A 22,306-nucleotide genomic window follows, 5' to 3' on the forward strand; every position below is an offset into this window, starting at 1 on the left:
TGGCGTGTAGGGAGAAGAGAACTCATGCTTGATGCCCTCCTCCTCAAGGAAGCCTTCTATTTGAGAGTTCTTGAACTCCGTCCCATTATCGCTTCTAATTTTCTTGATCCTCAAGCCGAACTCATTTTGAGCCCGTCTCAAGAATCCCTTTAAGGTCTCTTGGGTTTGAGATTTTTCCTGTAAAAAGAATACCCAAGTGAAGCGAGAATAGTCATCCACAATAACTAGACAGTACTTACTCCCGCCGATGCTTATGTAAGCGATCGGGCCGAATAGGTCCATGTGGAGGAGCTCGAGTGGCCTGTCAGTCGTCAAGATGTTCTTATGTGGATGATGAGTGCCAACTTGCTTCCCTACTTGGCATGCGCTATAGATCCTGTCTTTCTCAAAATGCACATTTGTTAGTCCCAAAATGTGCTCTCCCTTTAGAAGCTTGTGAAGATTCTTCATCCCAACATGGGCTAGTCGGCGATGCTAGAGCCAACCCATGTTAGTCTTAGCAATTAAGCAAGTATCGAGTTCAGCTCTATTGAAATCAACTAAGTATAGCTGACCCTCTAATACTCCCTTAAAAGCTACTGAATCATCACTTCTTCTAAAGACAGTAACACCAGTATCCGAGAAAAGACAGTTGTAACCCATTTTACATAATTGGGAAACAGAAAGCAAGTTGTAATCTAAAGAATCTACAAGAAAAACATTGGAAATAGAATGGTCAGGTGATATAGCAATTTTACCCAATCCTTTGACCAAACCTTGATTTCCATCCCCGAATGTGATAGCTCGTTGGGGATCTTGGTTTTTCTCGTAGGAGGAGAACATCCTTTTCTCCCCTGTCATGTGGTTTGTGCACCCGCTATCGATGATCCAACTTGAGCCCCCGGATGCATAAACCTACAAAACAAATTTAGTTCTTGATTTTAGGTACCCAAATAGTTTTGGGTCCTTTGACATTAGATACAAGAACTTTGGGTACCTAAACACAAGTCTTTGATCCCTTGTGTTTGTCCCCAACATACTTGGCAACTACTTTGCCGGATTTGTTAGTCAAAACATATGATGCATCAAAAGTTTTAAATGAAATGCTAGGTTCATTTGATGCACTAGGAGTTTTCTTCTTAGGCAATTTAGCACGAGTTGATTGCCTAGAACTAGATGTCTCACCCTTATACATAAAAGCATGATTAGGGCCAGAGTGAGACTTCCTAGAGTGAATTCTCCTAATCTTATGCTCGAGATAACCGACAGGGTACAAAATGTAACCCTCGTTATCCTGAGGCATGGGAGCCTTGCCCTTAACAAAGTTTGATAATTTTTTAGGAGGGGCATTAAGTTTGACATTGTCTCCCCTTTGGAAGCCAATGTCATCCTTGATGCCAGGGCGTCTCCCACTATAAAGCATACTATGAGCAAATTTAAATTTATCATTATCTAGCTCATGCTCGGCAATTTTAGCATCTAATTTTGCTATATGATCATTTTATTGTTTAATCAAAACCATGTGATCATGAATAGCATCAATGTCAACATCTCTACATCTAGTACAAATAAAAACATGCTCAACGGTAGATGTAGAGGGTTTGCAAGAATTTAATTCAACAATCTTAGCATGTAATATGGCATTTTCATCTCTAAGACTGGAAATAGAAGCATTGCAAACATTTAATTCACTAACCTTAGCAATCAATTTTTCATTTTCATTTCTAAGGCTAGCAAGTGAGGTATTCAATTTTTCAATCTTAGCAAGTAAACTAGCATTATCATTTCTAAGATTGGAAATTGAATCATCACAAACATTAGCATCAACCTTAGCACTTAATCTAGCATTCTCATTCCTAAGGTTGGCAATCAAATCATAGCAAGTGCTTAGCTCACTAGTTAATTTTTTATATTTTTCCATCTCTAGAGCACAAGCATTCTTAACCTTAACATGCTTCTTATTTTCCTTAATTAGGAAGTCCTCTTGGCTATCCAAGAGTTCATCCTTATCATGAATAGTGCTAATCAATTCATTTAACTTCTCCTTTTGTTGCATGTTAAGGTTGGCAAAAAGAGTAAACAAATTATCCTCATCATCACTAGAATTACCCTCATCACTAGAGGTGGCATATTTAGTGGAGGATTTAGATTTAACCTTCTTCTTTTTGTTGTCCTTTGCCATGAGGCACTTGTGGCCGACGTTGGGGAAGAGAAGTCCCTTGTTGACGGCGATGTTGGCGGCGTCCTCGTCGGAGGAGTCGGTGGAGCTCTCGTCGGAGTCCCACTCCCGGCAAACATGGGCATCGTCGCCCTTCTTCTTGTGGTATCTCTTCTTCTCCTTTCTTCTCCCCTTCTTGTCGTCGCCCCTGTCACTATCACTAGAAATAGGACATTTTGCTATTAAGTGATCGGGCTTACCACACTTGTAGCAAACCTTCTTGGAGCGGGGCTTGTATTCCTTCCCCCTCCTTTGCTTGAGGATTTGTTGAAAGCTTTTGATGATTAAAGCCATCTCCTCATTGTCGAGCTTTGAGGCGTCGATGGGGAGCCTACTTGATGTAGACTCTTCCTTTTTCTCCTCTGTTGCCTTGAATGCGACAGGTTGTGCCTCGAGCGTGGAGGAGGTGCCTTGCTCGATGATTTTCTTTGAGCCTTTAATCATTAGCTCAAAGCTCACAAACTTCCCTATGACTTCCTCGGGAGACATTAGCTTGTATATAGGATCACCTCGAATTAATTGAACTTGCGTAGGGTTAAGAAAAACGAGGGATCTTAGAATAACCTTGACCATCTCATGGTCATCCCATTTGGTGCTCCCGAGGTTGCGCACTTGGTTCACCAAGGTCTTCAAGCGGTTGTACATGGCTTGCGGATCCTCTCCTTGGTGAAGCATGAAGCGACCGAGCTCCCCCTCGATCGTCTCCCGCTTGGTGATCTTGGTCACCTCGTCTCCTTCATGCGCGGTCTTGAGCACGTCCCAAATTTCCTTTGCGCTCTTCAACCCTTACACCTTATTATACTCCTCTCGACTTAGAGAGGCGAGGAGTATAGTAGTGGCTTGGGAGTTGAAGTGATGAATTTGGGCCACTTCATTCGAATCATAGTCTTCATCCCCTATGGATGGTACCTGTACACCAAACTCAACAACGTTCCAAATGCTTGTGTGGAGTGAGGTTAGATGATGCCTCATTTTGTCACTCCACATATTATAATCTTCACCGTCAAAAACCGGCGGTTTGCCTAGTGGAACGGAAAGTAAAGGAGTACGCTTTGAAATACGAGGGTAGCGTAGGGGAATCTTACTATACTTCTTGCGGTCATGGCGCTTAGAAGTTATGGATGGCGCGTCGGAGCCGGAGGTGGATGGTGATGAAGAATCGGTCTCGTAGTAGACCACTTTCCTCATCTTCTTCTTTTTGTCGCCACTCCGATGCGACTTTTGTGAGGAGGAAGCCTTTTCCTTCCCCTTGTTGCGAGACTCTCCCGATGGAGCCTTCCCGTGGCTTGTAGCGGGCTTGTCGTCGGTCACCATCTCCTTCTTGGTGTGATCCCCCGACATCACTTCGAGCGGTTAAGCTCTAATGAAGCATCGGGCTCTGATACCAATTGAAAGTCGCCTAGAGGGGGGTGAATAGGGCAAAACTGAAATTTACAAAGTTAATCACAACTACAAGCCGGGTTAGCGTTAGAAATATAAGCGAGTCCGAGAGAGAGGGTGAAAAACAAATCGCAAGCAAATAAAGAGTGAGACACAAGGATTTGTTTTACAGAGGTTCGGTTCTTGCAAACCTACTCCACGTTGAGGTGGTCACAAAGACCGGGTCTCTTTCAACCCTTTCCCTCTCTCAAACGGTCACTTAGACCGAGTGAGCTTCTCTTCTCAATCACACGGGACACTAAGTCCCTGTAAGGACCACATAATTGGTGTCTCTTGCCTCGGTTACAATTGAGTGAATCATAAGAAAGAATGAGAAAGAAAAGAAGCAATCCAAGCGCAAGAGCTCAAATGAACACAAATGTCGCTCTCTCTAGTCACTATTTGATTTGGAGTGATTCCGGACTTGGGAGAGGATTTGATCTCTTTGGTTGTGTCTAGAATTGAATGCTATAGCTCTTGTAAGGTGTTGGAAGGTGGAAAACTTGGATGCAATGAATGGTGGGGTGGTTGGGGTATTTATAGCCCCAACCACCAAACTAGCCGTTTGGTGGAGGCTGCTATCGACGGGCGCACCGGGCAGTTCGGTGCGCCAGCCACGTCACCCGGTCGTTAGGGTTCGACCGTTGGAGATCTGACAGGTGGGGTCTTCTGGCTGTCCGGTGGTGCACCAGACAAGTACTGTAGACTGTCTGGTGCGCCTTCTGACGCTGCTCTGAATCTATCGTGCACTGTAGCGCATTGAATGCGGTTGCAGTCGACCGTTGGCGCTGAAGTAGTCGTTGCTCCGCTGGCACACCGGATAGTCCGGTGTGCCACCGGACAATGTTCGGTGCCTCACCGGACAGTCCGGTGAATTATAACGGAGCGCCCTCTGATTTTCCCGAAGGTGACGAGTTTGGAGCTGAGTTCCCTGGTACACCGGACACTGTCCGGTGGCACACCGGACAGTCCGGTGCGCCAGACCAGGGCACACTTCGGTTGTCTTTTGCTCTTCTTTGTTTGAACCCTTTCTTGGTCATTTTATTGGTCTATTGTGAACCTTTGGCACCTGTAAAACTTATAATCTAGAGCAAACTAGTTAGTCCAATTATTTGTGTTGGGCAATTCAACCACCAAAATCAATTAAGAAAAGGTGTAAGAATATTTCCCTTTCAATTGGAGGACACCTATACTTAATTATTTACAAAACCCCAATGTCAGGACAAATAAGAACATTCAGCGTACAGCTTTCAAGTATGTCTTGGTGAGTGATGAACTTTATCGCCGAACAGTCAACGACGTCCTGCTTAAGTGCTTGGGCCCAGATGATGCTATATTAGCCATGGCCGAAGTACATGAAGGAATTTGTGGTACCCATCAATCGGCTCCAAAGATGAAGTGGTTGTTGCGAAGGTCTGGTTTTTATTGGCCTAACATGATAGCTGATTGTTTCAAGTACTACAAGGGTTGCCAAGTGTGTCAAAAATTCGGCGACCTGCAGTTGGTCCCTGCAGCCGAATTACATCCTATCATCAAGCCTTGGCCTTTCAGAGGATGGGGATTAGACTTTATTGGAGAAATCCATCCTTCATCATCAAAGGGGTATCGGTTCGTGTTAGTTGCCACTGACTACTTTACCAAATGGACTGAAGCCGTTGCTCTGAAGAACATGACACACAAGGAGGTAATTGAGTTCATAACTGAGCATATCATTCATAGATTCGGCATTCCCCAGACCTTGACTACAGATCAAAGAACTTCTATTATGTCAAAAGAGGTACGTGAATTTGCTGAATTATATAGGATTAAGTTGCTTAATTCATCTCCATATTATGCTCAGGCCAATGGACAGGCCGAGTCTAGTAATAGGACGTTGATTAATTTGATAAAAAAGACGATATCCGATAATCCTAAGCATTGGCATAAGATTTTGTCTGAAGCCTTATGGGCTCATAGAATATCTAAACATAGTGCTACTAAAGTATCTCCTTTTGAGCTTGTCTATGGGCATGAAGCACTGTTGCCTGTGGAAATAAGTTTGAATGCTGTCAGGTTTGCCAGACAAAATGATCTAACCGTCACTGATTATTATGATTCAATGATGGATAATATTGATGAGGTAACCGACAAGAGGGTGATAGCTTTGGGAGCAATAGAAAAGGACAAGATCATGGTAGCCAGGGCCTACAACAAGAAGGTCAAAGCAAAGTCATTTCAAGTAGGAGATCTGGTGTGGAAGACCATCTTGCCTCTAAGGAATAAAGACTGGAAGTTTGGGAAATGGTCGCCAAGCTGGGAGGGTCCTTATAAAGTAAAACAGGTAATGTCTGGTAACGCCTATTTGCTACAAACATTACAAGGCAAGGATTTGTCTAAGGCTTTGAATGGGCGTTTCCTCAAGCAGTATCATCCTAGTATGTGGCAAGATGCTTAAGAAAACTGATGTAATCACATCGTGTTAAGATGCTTTTGCTTCGCTCAGCTCCACCAAAAGGCAGGGGGGCATATGTTGAGTCCCATTTTGAGCGAGCGGACGGTCCGGCCCTGAGGCCGGACGGTCCGCGGTCCGGACGGTCCGCGCGTGCGCAGAACAGATTAGGGTTCTGAGTTTCGTGCTATGGTTGTTAGCTAAAATCGCGGGAAAAGCTCGGAAATTAGTTTGTAAAGGGTCCAGCCCCCCTCCTCTATAAATAGAGAGGTATACGGCCGATTTGAACAACGAATCGAACCTTCAATGAATACAATTTACATTTTATCCTAGGAGTAGTTCTAGTCTAGTTTAGGTTTAGTCTTCCAATCCCCAAATCCTCCGCTTCTCTTCGACTCTACGTCGATTAGAAGAGTCTAGGTCGGTCTGCCCGAGCCTAGACAACTCCTAGGATCTCTCCTCCCCGACGGGGTCCCTCCCGTCGGCGATCCTCCGCCGCCCTTGCACACGCGCGGACCGTCCGGCCCTAGGGCGCGGACCGTCCGACCGTCAGGCAGGGAACCTGAGCTCCTGCACCAGGTCGCGGACCGTCCGGCCCTGTGCCGCGGACCATCCGCGCCTGACCAGAAGAGCACCGCCGCCTCGCGCCAGGTCACGGACCGTCCGGCTCTGTGCCGCGGACCGTCCGCGCCTGACCAGAGAGCACCGCTGCTGGTTCTTTTGAGTGATTGGCGCCTCCAAAAAGGTGTCAACAGATGATATCATTCACGACCGTCGTTTTCTATCGTTTACACCCTTGTGCATCCGATTACATAGTTAAGAAAGTAAATTCTACATCAAATATAAAGGACGATTAAACATTGTATTTGTAAAAGATAAAAATTGCATAAAACATAAACATAACTAATACACTACTCCCCGTCTTCCTCCTCTCCTAGTTGACCGTTTTTCCCTCGTCTAATTTCAATTGTTTTTGTCAAGGTTTCTAAGGCCAACTTGCATTGGGGCCTATTTTCATGTCTTTGTCCTTGTCGACGGTATAGCGATCCAGCATTTTTGTTAAATTGATGAAGCGATCTAGTACTATGAGCAATTCTCAGGGTAGCCTTGTACATTATCTTTAACATTATTTCCTCCGTAACTATTGTCGATTCGCTATTACTTGTTGTCGGGCTTTTCCCCTTTGGTTAAACTATTGTCATATCATGACCAATAGAGCATGGTATGTGCACACTTTCAAGTGACATGGATCTATAATCATCGTCCATGTTCGGACGTGATCTTTCGCCCACATCACTCAAGCCACTGTCATTATACCTCCAGTACCACTTAGTGACGAGCGTGTAGCATGCGCTCTAGCTTGAAGTTGGTTTAGTTGAGCTTGTTGCGAAAGATTTCCTTGGCCTCCTCAAGCAGCATAACATCATCTTCTCCACTCGGTCAGGCCACGTACAAGTGGTTGGAGATACCGTTGAAAGGGGTGATCTTCTGGTTGCTCATCATCCTTCAGTTGCTTGGGGATATGGTGGCAAGGAGCTTCTTTGGTGGAGTTGTAGGTATTGGCTATTTGGCTCTACAAGGTTGTTCCTTCTTATCGTTGCCATCAACAGAGTCCACAGAGTGCAATAGCCACTCATTGACCTAAAATTTTATGAAGACATAAAAATTTATAAACATAAAAACTATTGTGGAGATAAATAAGTACCAAAAAACTAGCAAAGTAATTGTCAAAGCTCTCGTCTAAAAGAGACCCTATATGGGCAAGGGTGTCTTTGGGTTACTCTAGTTCAATCGACAAGCCTGGAGTGTCATGTTTCATTGCCAGATCAAGCGATGAACAATTATATAGGGGTTGGAAGAGAAGTAGTAAATTATTTTTTGTTCGATTTGAATGTTGGAGGCCTTGATCAGTCGTGGTCCTTTTATATACAGAGACGATAGTCATCTCATCGTTAATCAACTCCGAAACATTCTTTAAGTTTCCGTACCAAAACCCGATTTGAAAATAAATCAACTCACGGTCCACACAAATCTGGCCTGGTTGGCCTCTAAACTCGATGAGGCCGGCTTCAACGGTTTCCAAAGTTGCGGGGGTAGGAACTCGGTTTTATCGATTTTACTTCGATCTACTGTTACTCCCTCTGTCTCATATCCTGAGGTAACAAAGGTTTGTCTTGAGTCAGATGTTTTTTTAAAACTTCATTGTCTCACGACATGAGACAGATGGAGTAGTCGGTAACACTCTAGGTGACGAGAATTTAGCACGACAGTTTTACGCGAGTGGACATGCTCTTACGTGTACCAGTACTAGTGAGTGATGGTATGTAAACTTTGTCGCACGCGCGCGCTTGTCGCACGGACACTCGAGTACGGACCGACTGATCTGTGGATGTTTCTTTCGTTCCTCTGCAGCATCCAACGGTGACCGCTCGAGTCTCCATCGACGAATGTGCGTGCATGTCCGAGTGCTTCATCGATCCTGACACGGACAGCACCTCCTCGTCATCACAGAGTCAGGTGGTCTAGAAGGCCAGCCCAGCGCGTATACGTACATATGTACTGTACGCATGAGCATGAGTGCATGACTAGGAAAAAAAAGGCCGAAACAGGCAAACAGCTCCACCAACACCGGCAGCAGCAGCAGCAGCAGCAATAATGCGCCGCGTAGAACAAACCGAGCATGTGAGCCAGAGCCTGGACTGGAGCCAGTTCCCGCGTTCCATGACGCGCCTGCCCCCAGCAGCCTGCATGTGGCGCGCAGCTGCCCCCGCGCCGCTCGCCTCGCACTCGCACGTCGCGCACGCGCCGGCGGCGGTTGGTGCGGCGCGAGTGGGCTGTCCGTCCGGCCCCACTCGCCCGTCCACGTCCAATCCCGCGCGCCCACGCTGGCTCCGCCGCTGACACCGTGGCCCCGCACGCGCGTATCCCCGGATCCCGGATGGCCGGATCCCCCTTCGGGCGGGCGGGCGGGTGGGCGGGCATGTGGCTATTAAAAGGCTCCGCGGCCGGCAACGGGCGGCCCTGCCCGCGCTCTTCTTCTTGTGTTGCCTGTCGCCTCGGGGCGGTTGAAAATTAACCGAAGCGGACACCGCGACGAGGCCGCGGCGGACACACAGCCGGACCGGACACCAGCGCCAGCGTAGCGGCAGCGGCACGCCCGAGGAAGCAAGCAAGCCACTACGCCCCTGCGTCGTCGCGTCGGTGCCCAAGGGGCAGCCGCCGGGAGGGAGGGAGGGGCATCGAAGCGGAGGCCACGGCGGTCGGGATGGTGGTGGCGAGAAAACCGCAGCAGCAGCCCGCAGGCGTCGCCCGCCGGCGCGGTGGCGGCGTCAGGGTGGGGCCCGCGAGGCTCGAGGGCCTCCCCGCGGCGTGGGCGGGCGCCGCCGCCGCCGCCGTCAAGGTCAAGTGGCCCGCGCCCGGGGGCGCGCTGTCGCAGATGCTGACGGGGCGGTGGGCGCGCGGGGTGACCGCCGTCGAGGCCGTCGGCGCCGGCGGGACCGTCCGCTGGGAGCCGCGCGACGGCAACCGGTTCAGGCTCGACGACGTCGTCGGCCCCGCCGGCCGGCCGGAGCGCGGGGTCTTCTTCTCCGTCCTCTATGTAAGGCGCCCTCCTCCCTCCTCCCTCCTCCCTCCTCCCTCCTCCCGCTCTTGATGATCAGTTTCTTGAGCGGAACCAGATCGCCTAGCTTAGTACCTACCGGTGTTGTTACACTGATTTGCCGTACCAAATCAGTCGAGACTCTGCTAGATCTTCTGTTACACTGATTTGAACCCTACGAACATGACTGGGTACGTCACCTTCTGCAAGCATAATTTAATATGCCCGGGGTTTTCTATTCAGTTTTTTAAATCAGCCTGTCATTGATATTTCGTCGGCGCATCGCGGCATCGGTGGTAAGCTGGAGGCTTGCGACCGCAGCTTCGGTGTGGAGTGCTCGAGGTCAATGCACAGCTTTCTTCAAGTGTTGGGCCGAGCATCATAATGCATACACTATAGCTTAGTGTTGAGCTCATGAAAGAAAAGTATTCATCATTGCTGTGTGGGAGCATTTGTCTAAAGTTTTTTCGTGTGCGTGGTTTGAAATCGTGTACAGGGAGAGGAGGGGGGCCAGGTCGGCAGGGCCACGTGGTCCGCTCTGATTGGCCCGTGTAGTTTGACTTTAGTTATTTAGGTTGCGAGATCTATGTCATGGTGTTAATTTTTGAGGGTTATGTACCAACAGTGTGCCCCCTCTCGCTTTCATGACAGCTTTTTGGAAGAAGGTGTTTGTTGTGCCCCCAAATTATACGTGGTTTTGTCAGTTTTTTCTTGTGACATTTCTGTTTCATTCATTTTTTTTATTTGTAGCTACCATATTTTTAAAACCCTTTTTGGAGTGGATAAAAGTAAAATTCAATTACTAGAATAGCTTATATTGCAACCTCCCATGAAATAGAACCACCAAACCAAAGTAGGCATCAAATAAAGATCATGTTAGCTTCCTTCCAAAGCAGTAATCTTGAGCAGCAGTAGCAAGCAACGTTTATTCTTTTTGCTATTTTGGGGATGAATCCACCTTCTAGTAGCTAGCTACGCCCGCCCCTTCTTTGGGCGGATGCGTCGTAGGCTCTGTAGCCATCGTTGCGCTGGCAGTAACAATTGCTTTGCGACGACGCAGGGATTCCAAGAACAAGGCCGGGGCAACAAGGAGCTGGTGAGGCTGGAGGAGATCGGGACAGCCATGATAAGCCTGGAGGAGTGCTGCTGGGAGATGCAGCTGCAGCAGCACGACCACCAGCTGGTGGCTGTCCCCGTCAGGGTCAGGAAGGACGGATGGGCAAGCGATGCCATGCTTTATGTAAGCGCGATCTTTCAACTGCATTGCCGGCCATTTGCAGTTTTAGTGGCACTGCTTTGGATTAGGATAATAATAGACGTGGATGGCAAATGTTTGATGGAAATGACATGTGTAACTGATAGAATTGGGTGTGGTTAACTGTTCAGGTGGACGTGGAGCTCGTGGACGCGAACACACGCCCGGACGTCGATAGGGCAGTCTCGTTCAGGGAGAAGCCGAGAACGTACATGGCGCCTCCGCCGACAATGCGAGGTAGCCGCAAGAGCTTGGAGTCAGCGACGTGCCATGATGTCCTTGACCTGAAGCAGCTGCTTGATCTGGCTGAGAAGGAAGGCCGGGTGGCCGTGTATGGCAACATAAGGAGCTCCGACACCAGCAGCGTGAGCAGCACTAGCAGCAGCAGCAGCACGATTAGCGTCAGCAGTGCTAGCACCAGCGGCGGCGCGAGCCCGGAACCGGCCTCGACGTCGAAGCGCCGGTTCCTGCCATGGACGAGGAGGAGCAGGGACTTCGACAAGAGGACCGCCGAGTCGCTCTCCCAAGAACTGCCCACAAAGTGCACGGTGAGCCTCCTCCTGGCACGTGATGGAAATGAAATGCTACGTTCCTCGTCATGTGCACCGGCGCTGATCTTGTCACGGCGGGCGACGAACCCTGCGCAGGACGACGGTCCGGGTCCGGCCGGCGGCTGGGAGACGCGCGAGTTCACGAGCAGGGACGCCGAGACGAGGCTGAGGACGCCGGTGTTCTTCGCGTCCATCGACCAGCGCGACGGCAGCGCTGGGGGGGAGGGCGCGTGCGCGGCGCTCGCCGCCGTCCTCGCGGCGGCGCTCCACGCCGGCCACCCGGCGATGCCCACCCGCCCGGAGCTGGACGCGCTCATCCGGGACGGCTCGTCGGAGTGGAGGCGGCTCTGCGACGACGAGGCGCGCGCGGCGCGGTTCCCCAACCGGCACCTCGACCTGGACACCGTGCTGGCGTCCCGGGCGTGGCCCATCGCGGTGCGGCACGACAGGGCCTTCGTCGGCTTCTTCCAGCCGGAGAGCTTCGCGTCGCTGTCCGGCGCCATGTCGTTCGACGACATCTGGCGCGAGATCGCCGGCGGCGGCGGACGTGGGCGCGGGCCGGGCGGCCGCGCGGACGTGTACATCGTCAGCTGGAACGACCACTTCTTCGCGCTCAAGGTGGAGAGCGACTGCTACTACGTCGTCGACACGCTCGGCGAGAGGCTGCACGAGGGCTGCGACAAGGCCTACATGCTGAGGTTCGACGGCTCGTCGGAGATGCGGGCCGAAGGCACCGAAGAGGTGGTCGTCGCCGGGAAGGAATGCTGCAGGGAGTTCATCAAGAGGTTCCTGGCCGCCATCCCGCTGAGGGAGGAGCTGGAGATCGAGAAAAAGGGCGGCAGCGGCATCGACGGTGGCGGCGCGCCGCACCAGCGGCTGCAGATCGAGTTCCACTTCACAGCCTTTACAAGACGACAATAGATGATGAGTTGGCGATCCGACAGCAGTTGGGGGATGTTCCTTCCTCCTCCCTGATCACAGCATCATACTAACCTTGTGTAAATTCGTCTGTATATCTGTATACAGTTTACAAGATAAAAATTTACAGGGTAGGATTTGGTTCTCGTTTCACAATTTTAGATAGGAAACAAAACATGAAGAGGAATACCATTTTGTAAGCGAGCTCAGTATTACATGATTTTGCTTCTGTTGAATGATGACTCAGGCAGGCAAGCTCCTCTTTCTACTGAAAATAAATTTTCTGATCAAGAAACCATCTTGTGACATTACATTCAACAATAATGACTGCAGGCAGAGGTGGACCCAGGCCTATGGCCTTCTGGGCCACGGCCCGGGGCACAGGTCTAAAAATTTTTTAGAAGAGCTCGTGTTCGAGTCTGAATGAACTGTGCTGAAGAGCTGCAAGCCTGCATCTGTTGTCTCTGCCGGTCTGCCCTCTGGTCTCGCTGAGTCATAGTTATATGTACCATCCGGCACATTGCAAGCTTCGCAAGCATAGGATAACACATATGCAAGCAAGAGCAGGCTACGACCACCTACATGTGTTCTGCAGATTTACATACTAGGCTAGTAGCAAGACCTCGGGCAACATATGCTAGGCTCCTACTAGTCTAGAGAGATGGAGGGAGGGAGAGACTAGAGAGCAAACCATCAAGCTAGGATAAGCAAAAAATTCCCAAGCTAGCAAATGATTCTAAACCGAAGAGGAAAAAAAATTACAAGCCATAAGGCTTAGAAACTACTACCTCCATTTTCTTTTATTTAACGTATGATAGTTTAATTTTACACTAGCAAACGTCAAATAAAAAAGGTTGGAGGGAGTATGAAACAAGATATTCCATACAGCCATCTAATACCATAATTACCAAATAAAAGATCAAAAAGTTGCAACCAAATAAACAAGATCACATGGCTAGAAATTAAGTTTAAGATTGAACCTCTATGAAGAGAACTTTCTCATCTATAAATATCATTAAAACTGAGTTGTGGAATAAAACAGGAGACGAATGGCTTAACCATCGTATGATGTGTTATATTAAGAGGGATATATTTACAAGCATTGAGGATGCAAAGATATTGAATTATTTTCAAGACACGAGAACCCGCAGGGTGAATCTACCTCGTACTAGTGGTATGTACCAATTACTAATATTATTAAATTTATTCAACAATACCTTTCATGTCACGTTCTTAATATGATTTCCTTCAAGGTTCGTTCTTAATATGATTTCCTTCAAGGTTCTGAAGCAAAAAGCACTGATGTTGATATGATACATTTAGAAGTAGCTACATCATAACTTGTATGTCATCTTTAATATCCATGACAACGTTGTTTCGCCGTACAATTTTTTTTATATACTACTATTAGAGTTTTTGGTCGCTTCGACCCAGGCCTTGGCCAATTTCTGGGTCCGCCACTTACTGCAGGCATACATCTTTATTCACTACATCCTAAATGACTACAGACATAACTTTATTCACTCCAAAATCATATGTCAACTATCCTGAATATGTGTATACCTATAAACTATTAAGCCATCGAGGTATATACATAGGACTTCCTCCATAACATCAAGTTCGCTGCGTTTTGTACTCACAGCAAAGGAAGAAGCGTGTACTACTGCAGGGCCTGCATGAAGGCAGCGGAAGTATCTTGCTCAGGGCCCAGTTACATGGGCGGGACAGGAGGGCTGCAATTGCCCAATGCTGTTGGCATAAGTGCAAATATCTGGGTCTTTATGATACCGATGTCTCTCTTTATTTGATCGTACAAAGCGAGGTTCTGCGGACAGCTTGGACGCAGCATGGAGCAAGCGTGATCCAAGACGCCTGCTACGTTAGCAAACGGATGTCGCGAGTCGCTAAGGCTCTGCACAAAATTGGAGGAACATAAGAGATGAGAATAGCCTGTAACCATAGCTTCTCCGGTCTCGATAACAAGGCGCGTCAGTATTTTACCTTGATTGAAAGAACCGTGGCGATGCCGTTCGATATCAGGTCAGAAGGAAGTTGGGCGCCACGGGCAGGTTCAAAACCTGGGCCTGCACAACCTGCCACTTGATTTGACGTGCATACCTTTTCATCCTCATTACCTCCAGGGTTCGCCTATGTAACATAAGCAACATATCGAAGAAACTATGAGCAATCTGTTGTACAGAGTCCAGTAATTGCCAGCTAGGTTTTGACATACCTGCATGGCTTTGTCAACCATCTGCCTGGCTTGTGATAGTGATCTTTCTGCAAATGCGGCTATATATGACTCTAGCTCATCGTAGTGGCCAGCACTATTATTGTCTGGGCAATCTCTAGATTTTGCAGGGCTGTCAGATGTACTCCTATATGGTGGTCTTTCACTGTTTACAATAGATTCTGCCTGCAAGTGAAGCATCAACAGAAACTTAGACCTCAGATACTAACCATGACAATTGCATTTTATGGATGAGTAGAGGACTAAGCACTGCTACGTGAATATACAGTTACTTAGCCTACTGCATGTTGAATCTCACTCTAGAATTTATGAACCCTGAGAGAAAAGTATTTTAAACCAGATAACCTTAGGTTGTCTATCTGATGTTAAGCGCAGACTTTTGAGCCCCTCAAGTACAGTAGATCCGTTTACAGCATGATCCTCATTCTCACTTGCTGTAAGGTCAGGAATGTGATCCATCTCCAGTATGCTGTACGCATCATTTGAAAGGCAGCTCCTCATGTTGTCAGGACGGTTATACAGCCAGTTGACTGGCATACAATCAGTGTCCTGAAACCAAATAAGTTCAGGTATGTATCTTTATTCCACATAGCATCAGACTGTCAGATTGAAATTCTCAAGCACAGGAACACATAAGATCGTGAATAATTAACAAATCCTCAACGAGTTCAAGGAAAATTCAATCCAAAGTAAAAGTACTAAAAAAACATCATAAAGTAAGCATGCTCCAAGCCAAACCAAAGAGAAATTTGTATGCAGCATAGTCAGTACCAGATCGAGAATTCGAGATTGCAGCTAGATGCAGCAGCTACCCATGCTGACAATCCTCTATTGAAAAGTTTCTTGATTGCGAAAAGAAGCTAGTAGTCTCCACATGTAAAGGGCAAAAAAGCTTGGTACTACACTTGCACAGGAATAGGCTTACAGAAAAAAGACAGCAGTGTTCCATGAATTGTAAAATTGATTTTTCAAAGTGAAAAGTAAAGATTTGATGCTTAACATGAAAAAATGTCATGTTACCAGCATAATATAAAATTTTATTGACAGTTTATGAAAGCAGCTGAAACAGAAACTACGTACCTTTACAATATCAACACCAATGTCAGGATCATCAAAATGAACCTTGTAACAATCCGGACCCATCATCACCACTTTGCCATCACAAAGTTCCCTAGAATTTGGATGACGAACAATAACTTGCTGACCAATTGAAAATGGTCTAGCTAGGTCTGCAGGTAGAAAATCCCTTGAACCATCACTGAGTTGAGCATAGATTTTTCTAACTTTCTCCCGATAATCCTCAAGATTTTCTTTTTCCACGGCCAGAAAATAATTTGAAAATCGACGTGGAATACCAAGGGAGCTGCAGGAAAAACTTGTTCAGTATATATAGCATAAACAAACAGAATGCTAACAGAATTGACAATGAAACAAAGACTACATCCTCCAAGGTTTGCTGGATTATACCTTCGAATTGTACCCCATTCTGGTATAGTCAACCTTGAAAGATGACTCAATTTTGCATGATCTAAGTAGTGCACAAACTCATTACTTGAAAACCATGGATAATCAACTGCGCTGTAGAACCACTCATATGTGCACCATCTACGAAGTGGTTCGGATGACAAACAGTGCAGCAATTTTTTTGCCTGAACATAGTCAACAGTTAGGATAGACTACCCGTAAATTATTTCAACTTGCAATATTGAATTATTGATAATAGGTGGTATAGACTACCTGTAAATTATCTGAACCTTCATTGCATGACATATGCTTTGTTTTGCAATGCATTTGAGATTTCCGTCTGGTCCTTCCAGACATTCTCACTTCAGGCTTGGTTTCTGTTTGTGCACTGGGAACTTCAGCAGGAATATCTTCAGATGCTTCCGGTATCCCCACTCTTCCAGAGTCAGTACACAAGGAAGAATCATCAGTGATAACAACCCTCAGTGTTTCCGGCAGGGCTAAACTATTACCACAAACGTTTTGTGCTACAGCAGGCACCTGTGACACAAAAAGAATGAGTGGGAGTGTGTGTGTGTGTGTGAGAGAGAGAGAGAGAGAATCATAAGACTATCTGAAGAGATTAGCATTTAGCACAGGAGAACATATCAATGTTGATCGATATTTAAGATGATTTCAAATGATAAACATTTGTAAACAGTGGACACCAGACACCACCAGCTAGGGATATATTGATCAAAATGAATACCCTTAAACATTATTCCCAGAACATTATAAACATTATTCCCAGAACATTATAAATTCAATGGGATGCAAGTGGCATTGAGTTCAAAAATGGAAGATAACAATTAATGAATTGAAGAAATGAACCAACTATGAGAGTAAATTCCGACAGCATCAGATACACTAAAGCAATCTCACGAGTTCATTAATCTCATCTTGGTTCCACCAAAACAAACAAAATCATAACACTAACAAGGAAACAGTTGACTCAAAGTAGAAAATGAACATAGATGAGCCAATCAAAATTTATTTCCTAGATTGACCAGAAAGAGAACATAAATTTATATGGGAGTACTCCTCCGTCCCAAAAGGATGCAATTCTAGAGTAGTGCTCAGCCAAAATATCTTAAGTTTGACTACATTTATATAAAATGTTTCTAATGCTTATAATACCAAAGAAGAAGAAGTATCAATAGAATTTGTAATGAATATATTTTTATAATATACCTATATGGAGTCTTAAATGTTAGTGCCGTTTTCCATAGCTCCGTCAAACTTTAGTTAGTTTGACTGACCAACCTAGAATTGCATCATTTTTGCGACAGAGGTAATACATAAAACAAAGGTTCAGTTTATTATTTATGTTTAAAAAACTAACCTCTGCGTCTAATATCTTATATTTTTTCTTCCTAGTCTTGGAAGCACTGGATTTACCAACTGGCTTCCCTTGTTTAGATAAATCAATGGTAGGGTGGCCTTCCTCCCTTCTCTGAGATAGCGTAGAGTCAGTTTTTCCAACCGAACCTGGATCAGTACATGAGAAGAGATACATAAGAAATTATCAACATGGCTAACATATGATGTGGAAAAAAAATGAACTACGAGCAAAGCATTGACAAAAGCTGACCTGAAGGAATATTAATCTCTAGTTTTGGCATTTTAGAGGGTGCATTCATCAGGCTACACAATACATCCAAGACCAACATATCATCTGCAACCATAACAGAACACAAGCAGTCAAATATTTTCATCTAAAACAGTAGTAACTAGTAAAACATTACAATGCTTATTAACCTTAGCAGTACCAAGAATTACTAACAAGGATGCCTTTCAACAATAATATGAGTGAAATCCTATGACAAGGAATATGCACCAAACAGCAATTATGTGGTTGAGGAAGTAAACATAATGAATGCTCAATCACATATTGTACATGGGGTCAGGGGTTTTCTCTGGTTGCATTTTTGTAAAACTAGTTCATCTGTGTGCTAGATCTGTATTTTATTTTTCCAAAGTAGTGGGCTGGAGGCTAACGGGTTGATGGGGTGTGTGCTCAGGCCCAACCTTTCAAAACATGGTCTGGAAATCTAGTATGTACAATGGAAATCTAGTGCACGAGAATGAAGTATTTCATATACAGAAAACAGAATTGGAAGCGAGGCACAAAATGATGTCTGGATAAATAATGAGTATGTTGACATTTTGCCAATAAAAGTGAAAAGAAAAGAATAAACCAATTGCTAAAAGTACCTTCAGAAATATTGTCGATAAATAACTGATTGTTGTTTAATAAATCAACTGGCTTATTCCCTTCTTTAGATGCCATCGTTGTCTCATGATCAACTACACCAGTCTGACCTTCCTCCATAGTTTGCTGAATTCTTGTTTTCTTTGAATGTTGTTGACATGTCGCTACATGCCCAGTTCCTATGGTCTCCAACAAACAATGATCTTGACCAGCCTTGTGTGCTTCAGCGAAGCCAGAAACTCTGTCAGGAGAGTACTTATTTGTTGGGACAATAGCAGAGTCGTTATTGGCTGCTTCATATTTTCTCTTGGTAGAACTGATGACATTTTCAATTCCTGGTGTGGCCTCATCAATGGTACTCCTGTCTGCAGAAACTATAGCTGGTATACGAGGAGTACGCCTCCGAACAGCATGATTTCGGATGTACCTGACCAATTCTGAAGAAACTAAAAAAATGTAAATTCTTAGGCGACAAATTATCCAATAAAATGGTACTTCTCAAACTTTCTGTTAACAGTTTCCTCCTTAGTTGGCAATCCTTATGAGAAAGACTGAAATGTTATTAAGGGAAACAGAAGATGACATGTTTTTGTTATAATACTCACCGCCATAGTATCGACTCTGGAATAAATCTGAAAATCCAGAAATTTTCGCTTCTTGACAGTTGGGCAGGTCAGGTCCATCAATTGATTTCGGTTTTTCACCATGTTTCCTTGCCTTTCCAGATGCTCTGACTACGTGATCATATCCTCTATGAGTCGTGGTTTTCTCCTGACATTTCAAGCATCACAAGTCAGTCAACGAAAAAATGTCAATTTAATTCAGATAAAACCATGTTTTGTAGGTATGCTGGTAAAAAATAAGAAACTAGGTTAAAACTGTGTCAAGTTCTATAACTTTTACAATTCACTTGTTTTGTCTTGTCTATCCCACATTGCATTTCCATCTCATCATGTTTTATGATTCACCCGTTTGTATGAATTGTGCTTCTAAGCCTAAGAAGTGCCAAGTATGGCAAAATGACCCAAGTGGCTCTAGGTTGGACGTCTTTTGATGTTAGAAACACCATCACCACTATGAGTTGGTGACATTTGACTGATGATTACTCTAATGTTATATAGATAGTGTTATGAAAAATGGTGCACCATTGCATTGCATTTATATTTGAAAGTAATTTACAATGGTCATGATTTTATTGTTGTGAAAAATATTTCATAACAAGAGAATGGTAAAAAAAAGTTAGCTTTGGAGACTGCGCCAAGCCAAATCATACATTAAATTATTAAAGAAAGGGGCTATATAGCTATTCTTATTTAATGAAATTATCATAGCATATTTTGTAACAATAATGATCAGGTGTGCTGATCTTCATTATAACAAGCTTAGCATGTTAGCTTCATATGGGACAAATGTTCACTTGATCAAATAAAAAATGAAAGAAAATGAGATTTGAGAGTCGTTCTACATATAAAAAACAGTAATTCGAACAAGTAACGGATGAAAAGCTAACCGAAGCATTGTGATGACCAGTCACCAGCGCAATAAATCCCATGGCAGTGGCTTGATGTTCTGGAAGAGATAAGAAAGTCTACCAAAAGGAATGAAACATGTCAATCAACAAGGATCATAGAGTGCAACATGGCATTCAAGCTGAACTGTAGCTTAGATGTGTTTATTTGGCACGAAGATATGCATTAAAACATGAACATCCAAATAAGTACTATTTCTGCGAAATTCAGACTCACCCGATGTAAAGTGAAAAGAGACTGCACCATGTCCGATGACTTAGTGCCTATCGCTATGCTGATCTGCATAACCAAATTCGCCGATCAAAATTCACACAGCCATGACACCTCGAATGATATTTACAGATGATGGAGCAGATCAAAGGGAAACAGACAGTTCGAACCTTTCTCCAGTCCATCCCATATTGACGGTAGGCTTCATAAAAATTTGTAAGTTCATCCTTGCTCCATTTGGGATCAAAGTCTGAGAGTTTCCTCCTCTGCAAAATCAAATTATTTTGATGAATGAGAGAACTGAATACTACATCAGTGCAGAATAGAATGCTAGTTTAGATGATATGATGTCACGATCACTGGTCGCTATCTACAGCCCATCTATCATAAATCTCTGTACAGCTTCCAAGAGAAATAATTATACGTACTTTCTGTTTAGCTTTGCTTGAACTAGATGGATCATCATGCTGCTGTTGATATTCAGATCCTTTTACTATGATCTTGTTAATAGTTCGAGAACCCTTTGATGGGCCCATCAAAACTGTCCTTGCCTTCGGCTCAACAAATATTGCTGCGAGCAACAAACAAAGTGCGTGAAAAGCAGTGCTAAACCCGCTGCTGGAGGGACGAGCGTCGCGGCGGCTTCGGGGTTCGGCGGGAGAAGGAGGAGATCGAAACGGGCACACGGTGCTGGCGCGTGGGCAAGGCCGACTCCGGAGGAGCGCTTCGCTTGTAGCTGCGAGCCTGCGATCCAGGCCAATGTGGCCTCGCGAGCAGCGAAGATGCTTCTGCCGCCAGCACCCAGCAGCCGCGCTTGACTCGATTACTCGCAGCCACAGCACCGAGGGCTCCGACGAACCCGGCCTCCCTCCCTCCCCCGTCACAGAAACAACGCAAAACCCGCAAATTCCGCACCCCGCAAAACCACGCAGAAAACCACGAGCACAAATCGACCTCACACCCGAACCACACCGGCGGAGACCCCTCACATCGAGGAATCCCAGAGCTAAGACCCGCACAGGAGCTCACCTGGATCGGATCTAGACGAAACAGCGCGCGCGAGGGCGCCTTTCGAACGCCCGAGCCGCGCTCCCAGACGGCGCCGGCGCCGCCGCGGAGGCGCAACCACGCGGGCAGAGGCTTGGGTATCGGCGGCGAGAAGGTGCTGCTCTGGGGCCGGTCGCGGCGGCGTGGATGGATCGGAGCGAAGATGGGGCGGCGAGTGGGGGTGGGGTGGCCGGTTTGCGTTTCTGCTGCGCTGCGGCCGCGGCTTGGCGGGCGGGGGGGATACATACAAGTAGAGAGAAAAGGGAAGGGGAAGACCGGAAGAGGGGGGGACGTGTGGGAGCTTGGGCCGGTGGGTGGGGCGCTTACAGGTGGGGCACACGCGAATTCCCGCGTTTGAAAATTAGGGTCGGGCGAAGTGCAAGCTGGGGAGACGGGCGCGGCGCAGCGTGGGCCTTGGACTGTCGCGTGGGTCTTGGGCCGGTGGGTGGGTCTGTGGCGGTCGAGAAAGCACGCGTGGCGCGTGGCTAGCTGCCTTTGAACTGTTCGTTTCTAGTAGCAGAAGCAAACAATAGCCTTCGTGAAATTTTAGGATAAAATTATTTTCATTAAACTCACTGTAACATAAGCCTCGGATGAATTTATTTGATAATATGAATGTTAACATGTTTTTATGAGATTTTACAGAGTCTAAAGCATGCTATATTTTGCTTTCTCTGTTCCAGTATATAAGTTGTGACCACCTCTAGTTTAAAGACTAAAATATGTACTTAATTGTCTCTATAGCACTGCATCGATGCGTGTATATTTATATTATAGAATAAGAACAAAAAAGTGGTTACGTCTTATATCGCGGGGACTGAAGGAGTAGTAATTTAGAATAGAGACACACTCTAGGTCCCTCGCTAATGGTGATTTAAACAAAATACTGTAAAAGACCCGTAAGTTACTCACTCCATTAAAAAAACAGGGCGTTTCCCAAGCGGAATTGCTAGATCCGTGATTTATTACCGCGCGCATGTATGATATGGAAGGCAATCGGCTGGCCTTTGTTGCATGGCTGAAAATATTGTATGTGAATATTTTGGAGCGCTATGGAACATTTTGTTACCGCCCACTTTGCAATCCTACCCGAGGCCTCTCGGCACTGGATGATCTCCCCCAGGGGGAAGGATGACACCACAGTTACCGGATGAGACTTGAAGTAGTGTCGCAGCTTCCGCCGCGTCA

At 46.0% G+C, this 22,306-nt stretch overlaps 2 protein-coding genes across 4 annotated transcripts; one reads left to right on the forward strand and one right to left on the reverse strand.

The window, feature by feature from the left end:
- The first annotated feature begins 9,049 nt into the window (after positions 1-9,049).
- On the forward strand, positions 9,050-12,602 carry LOC103634897 (uncharacterized). Of its 2 annotated transcripts, XM_008657473.3 has the most exons (4): positions 9,050-9,642; positions 10,703-10,882; positions 11,029-11,445; positions 11,545-12,602. In XM_008657473.3, exons 1-4 carry the CDS (start codon positions 9,310-9,312, stop codon positions 12,367-12,369), a joined length of 1,755 nt encoding a protein of 584 aa, XP_008655695.1. In that variant the 5' UTR covers positions 9,050-9,309; the 3' UTR covers positions 12,370-12,602. The 2 variants fall into 2 exon arrangements, with proteins under 2 accessions (XP_008655695.1, XP_035817504.1); XM_035961611.1 differs by having other exon boundaries at positions 11,029-12,602.
- A 1,075-nt stretch (positions 12,603-13,677) lies between these two features.
- LOC103634898 (protein ALWAYS EARLY 2) lies at positions 13,678-21,394 on the reverse strand. Of its 2 annotated transcripts, none has more exons than XM_008657475.4 (16): positions 21,101-21,394; positions 20,500-20,642; positions 20,242-20,337; positions 20,078-20,140; positions 19,843-19,920; positions 18,938-19,103; positions 18,335-18,769; positions 17,712-17,795; positions 17,463-17,608; positions 16,355-16,621; positions 16,085-16,266; positions 15,698-15,980; positions 14,963-15,166; positions 14,600-14,782; positions 14,368-14,514; positions 13,678-14,278 (listed from the first exon to the last, which is right to left on the reverse strand). In XM_008657475.4, the coding sequence occupies exons 2-16, from the start codon at positions 20,605-20,607 to the stop codon at positions 14,078-14,080; spliced, it is 2,643 nt and encodes an 880-aa protein (XP_008655697.1). In that variant the 5' UTR covers positions 20,608-20,642; positions 21,101-21,394; the 3' UTR covers positions 13,678-14,077. The 2 variants fall into 2 exon arrangements, with proteins under 2 accessions (XP_008655697.1, XP_008655696.1); XM_008657474.4 differs by having other exon boundaries at positions 18,335-18,778; positions 21,101-21,385.
- Between the last annotated feature and the right edge of the window lie 912 nt (positions 21,395-22,306).

The sequence above is a fragment of the Zea mays genome, chromosome 8 (assembly GCF_902167145.1).
Source record: "Zea mays cultivar B73 chromosome 8, Zm-B73-REFERENCE-NAM-5.0, whole genome shotgun sequence".
NCBI lineage: Eukaryota > Viridiplantae > Streptophyta > Magnoliopsida > Poales > Poaceae > Zea > Zea mays.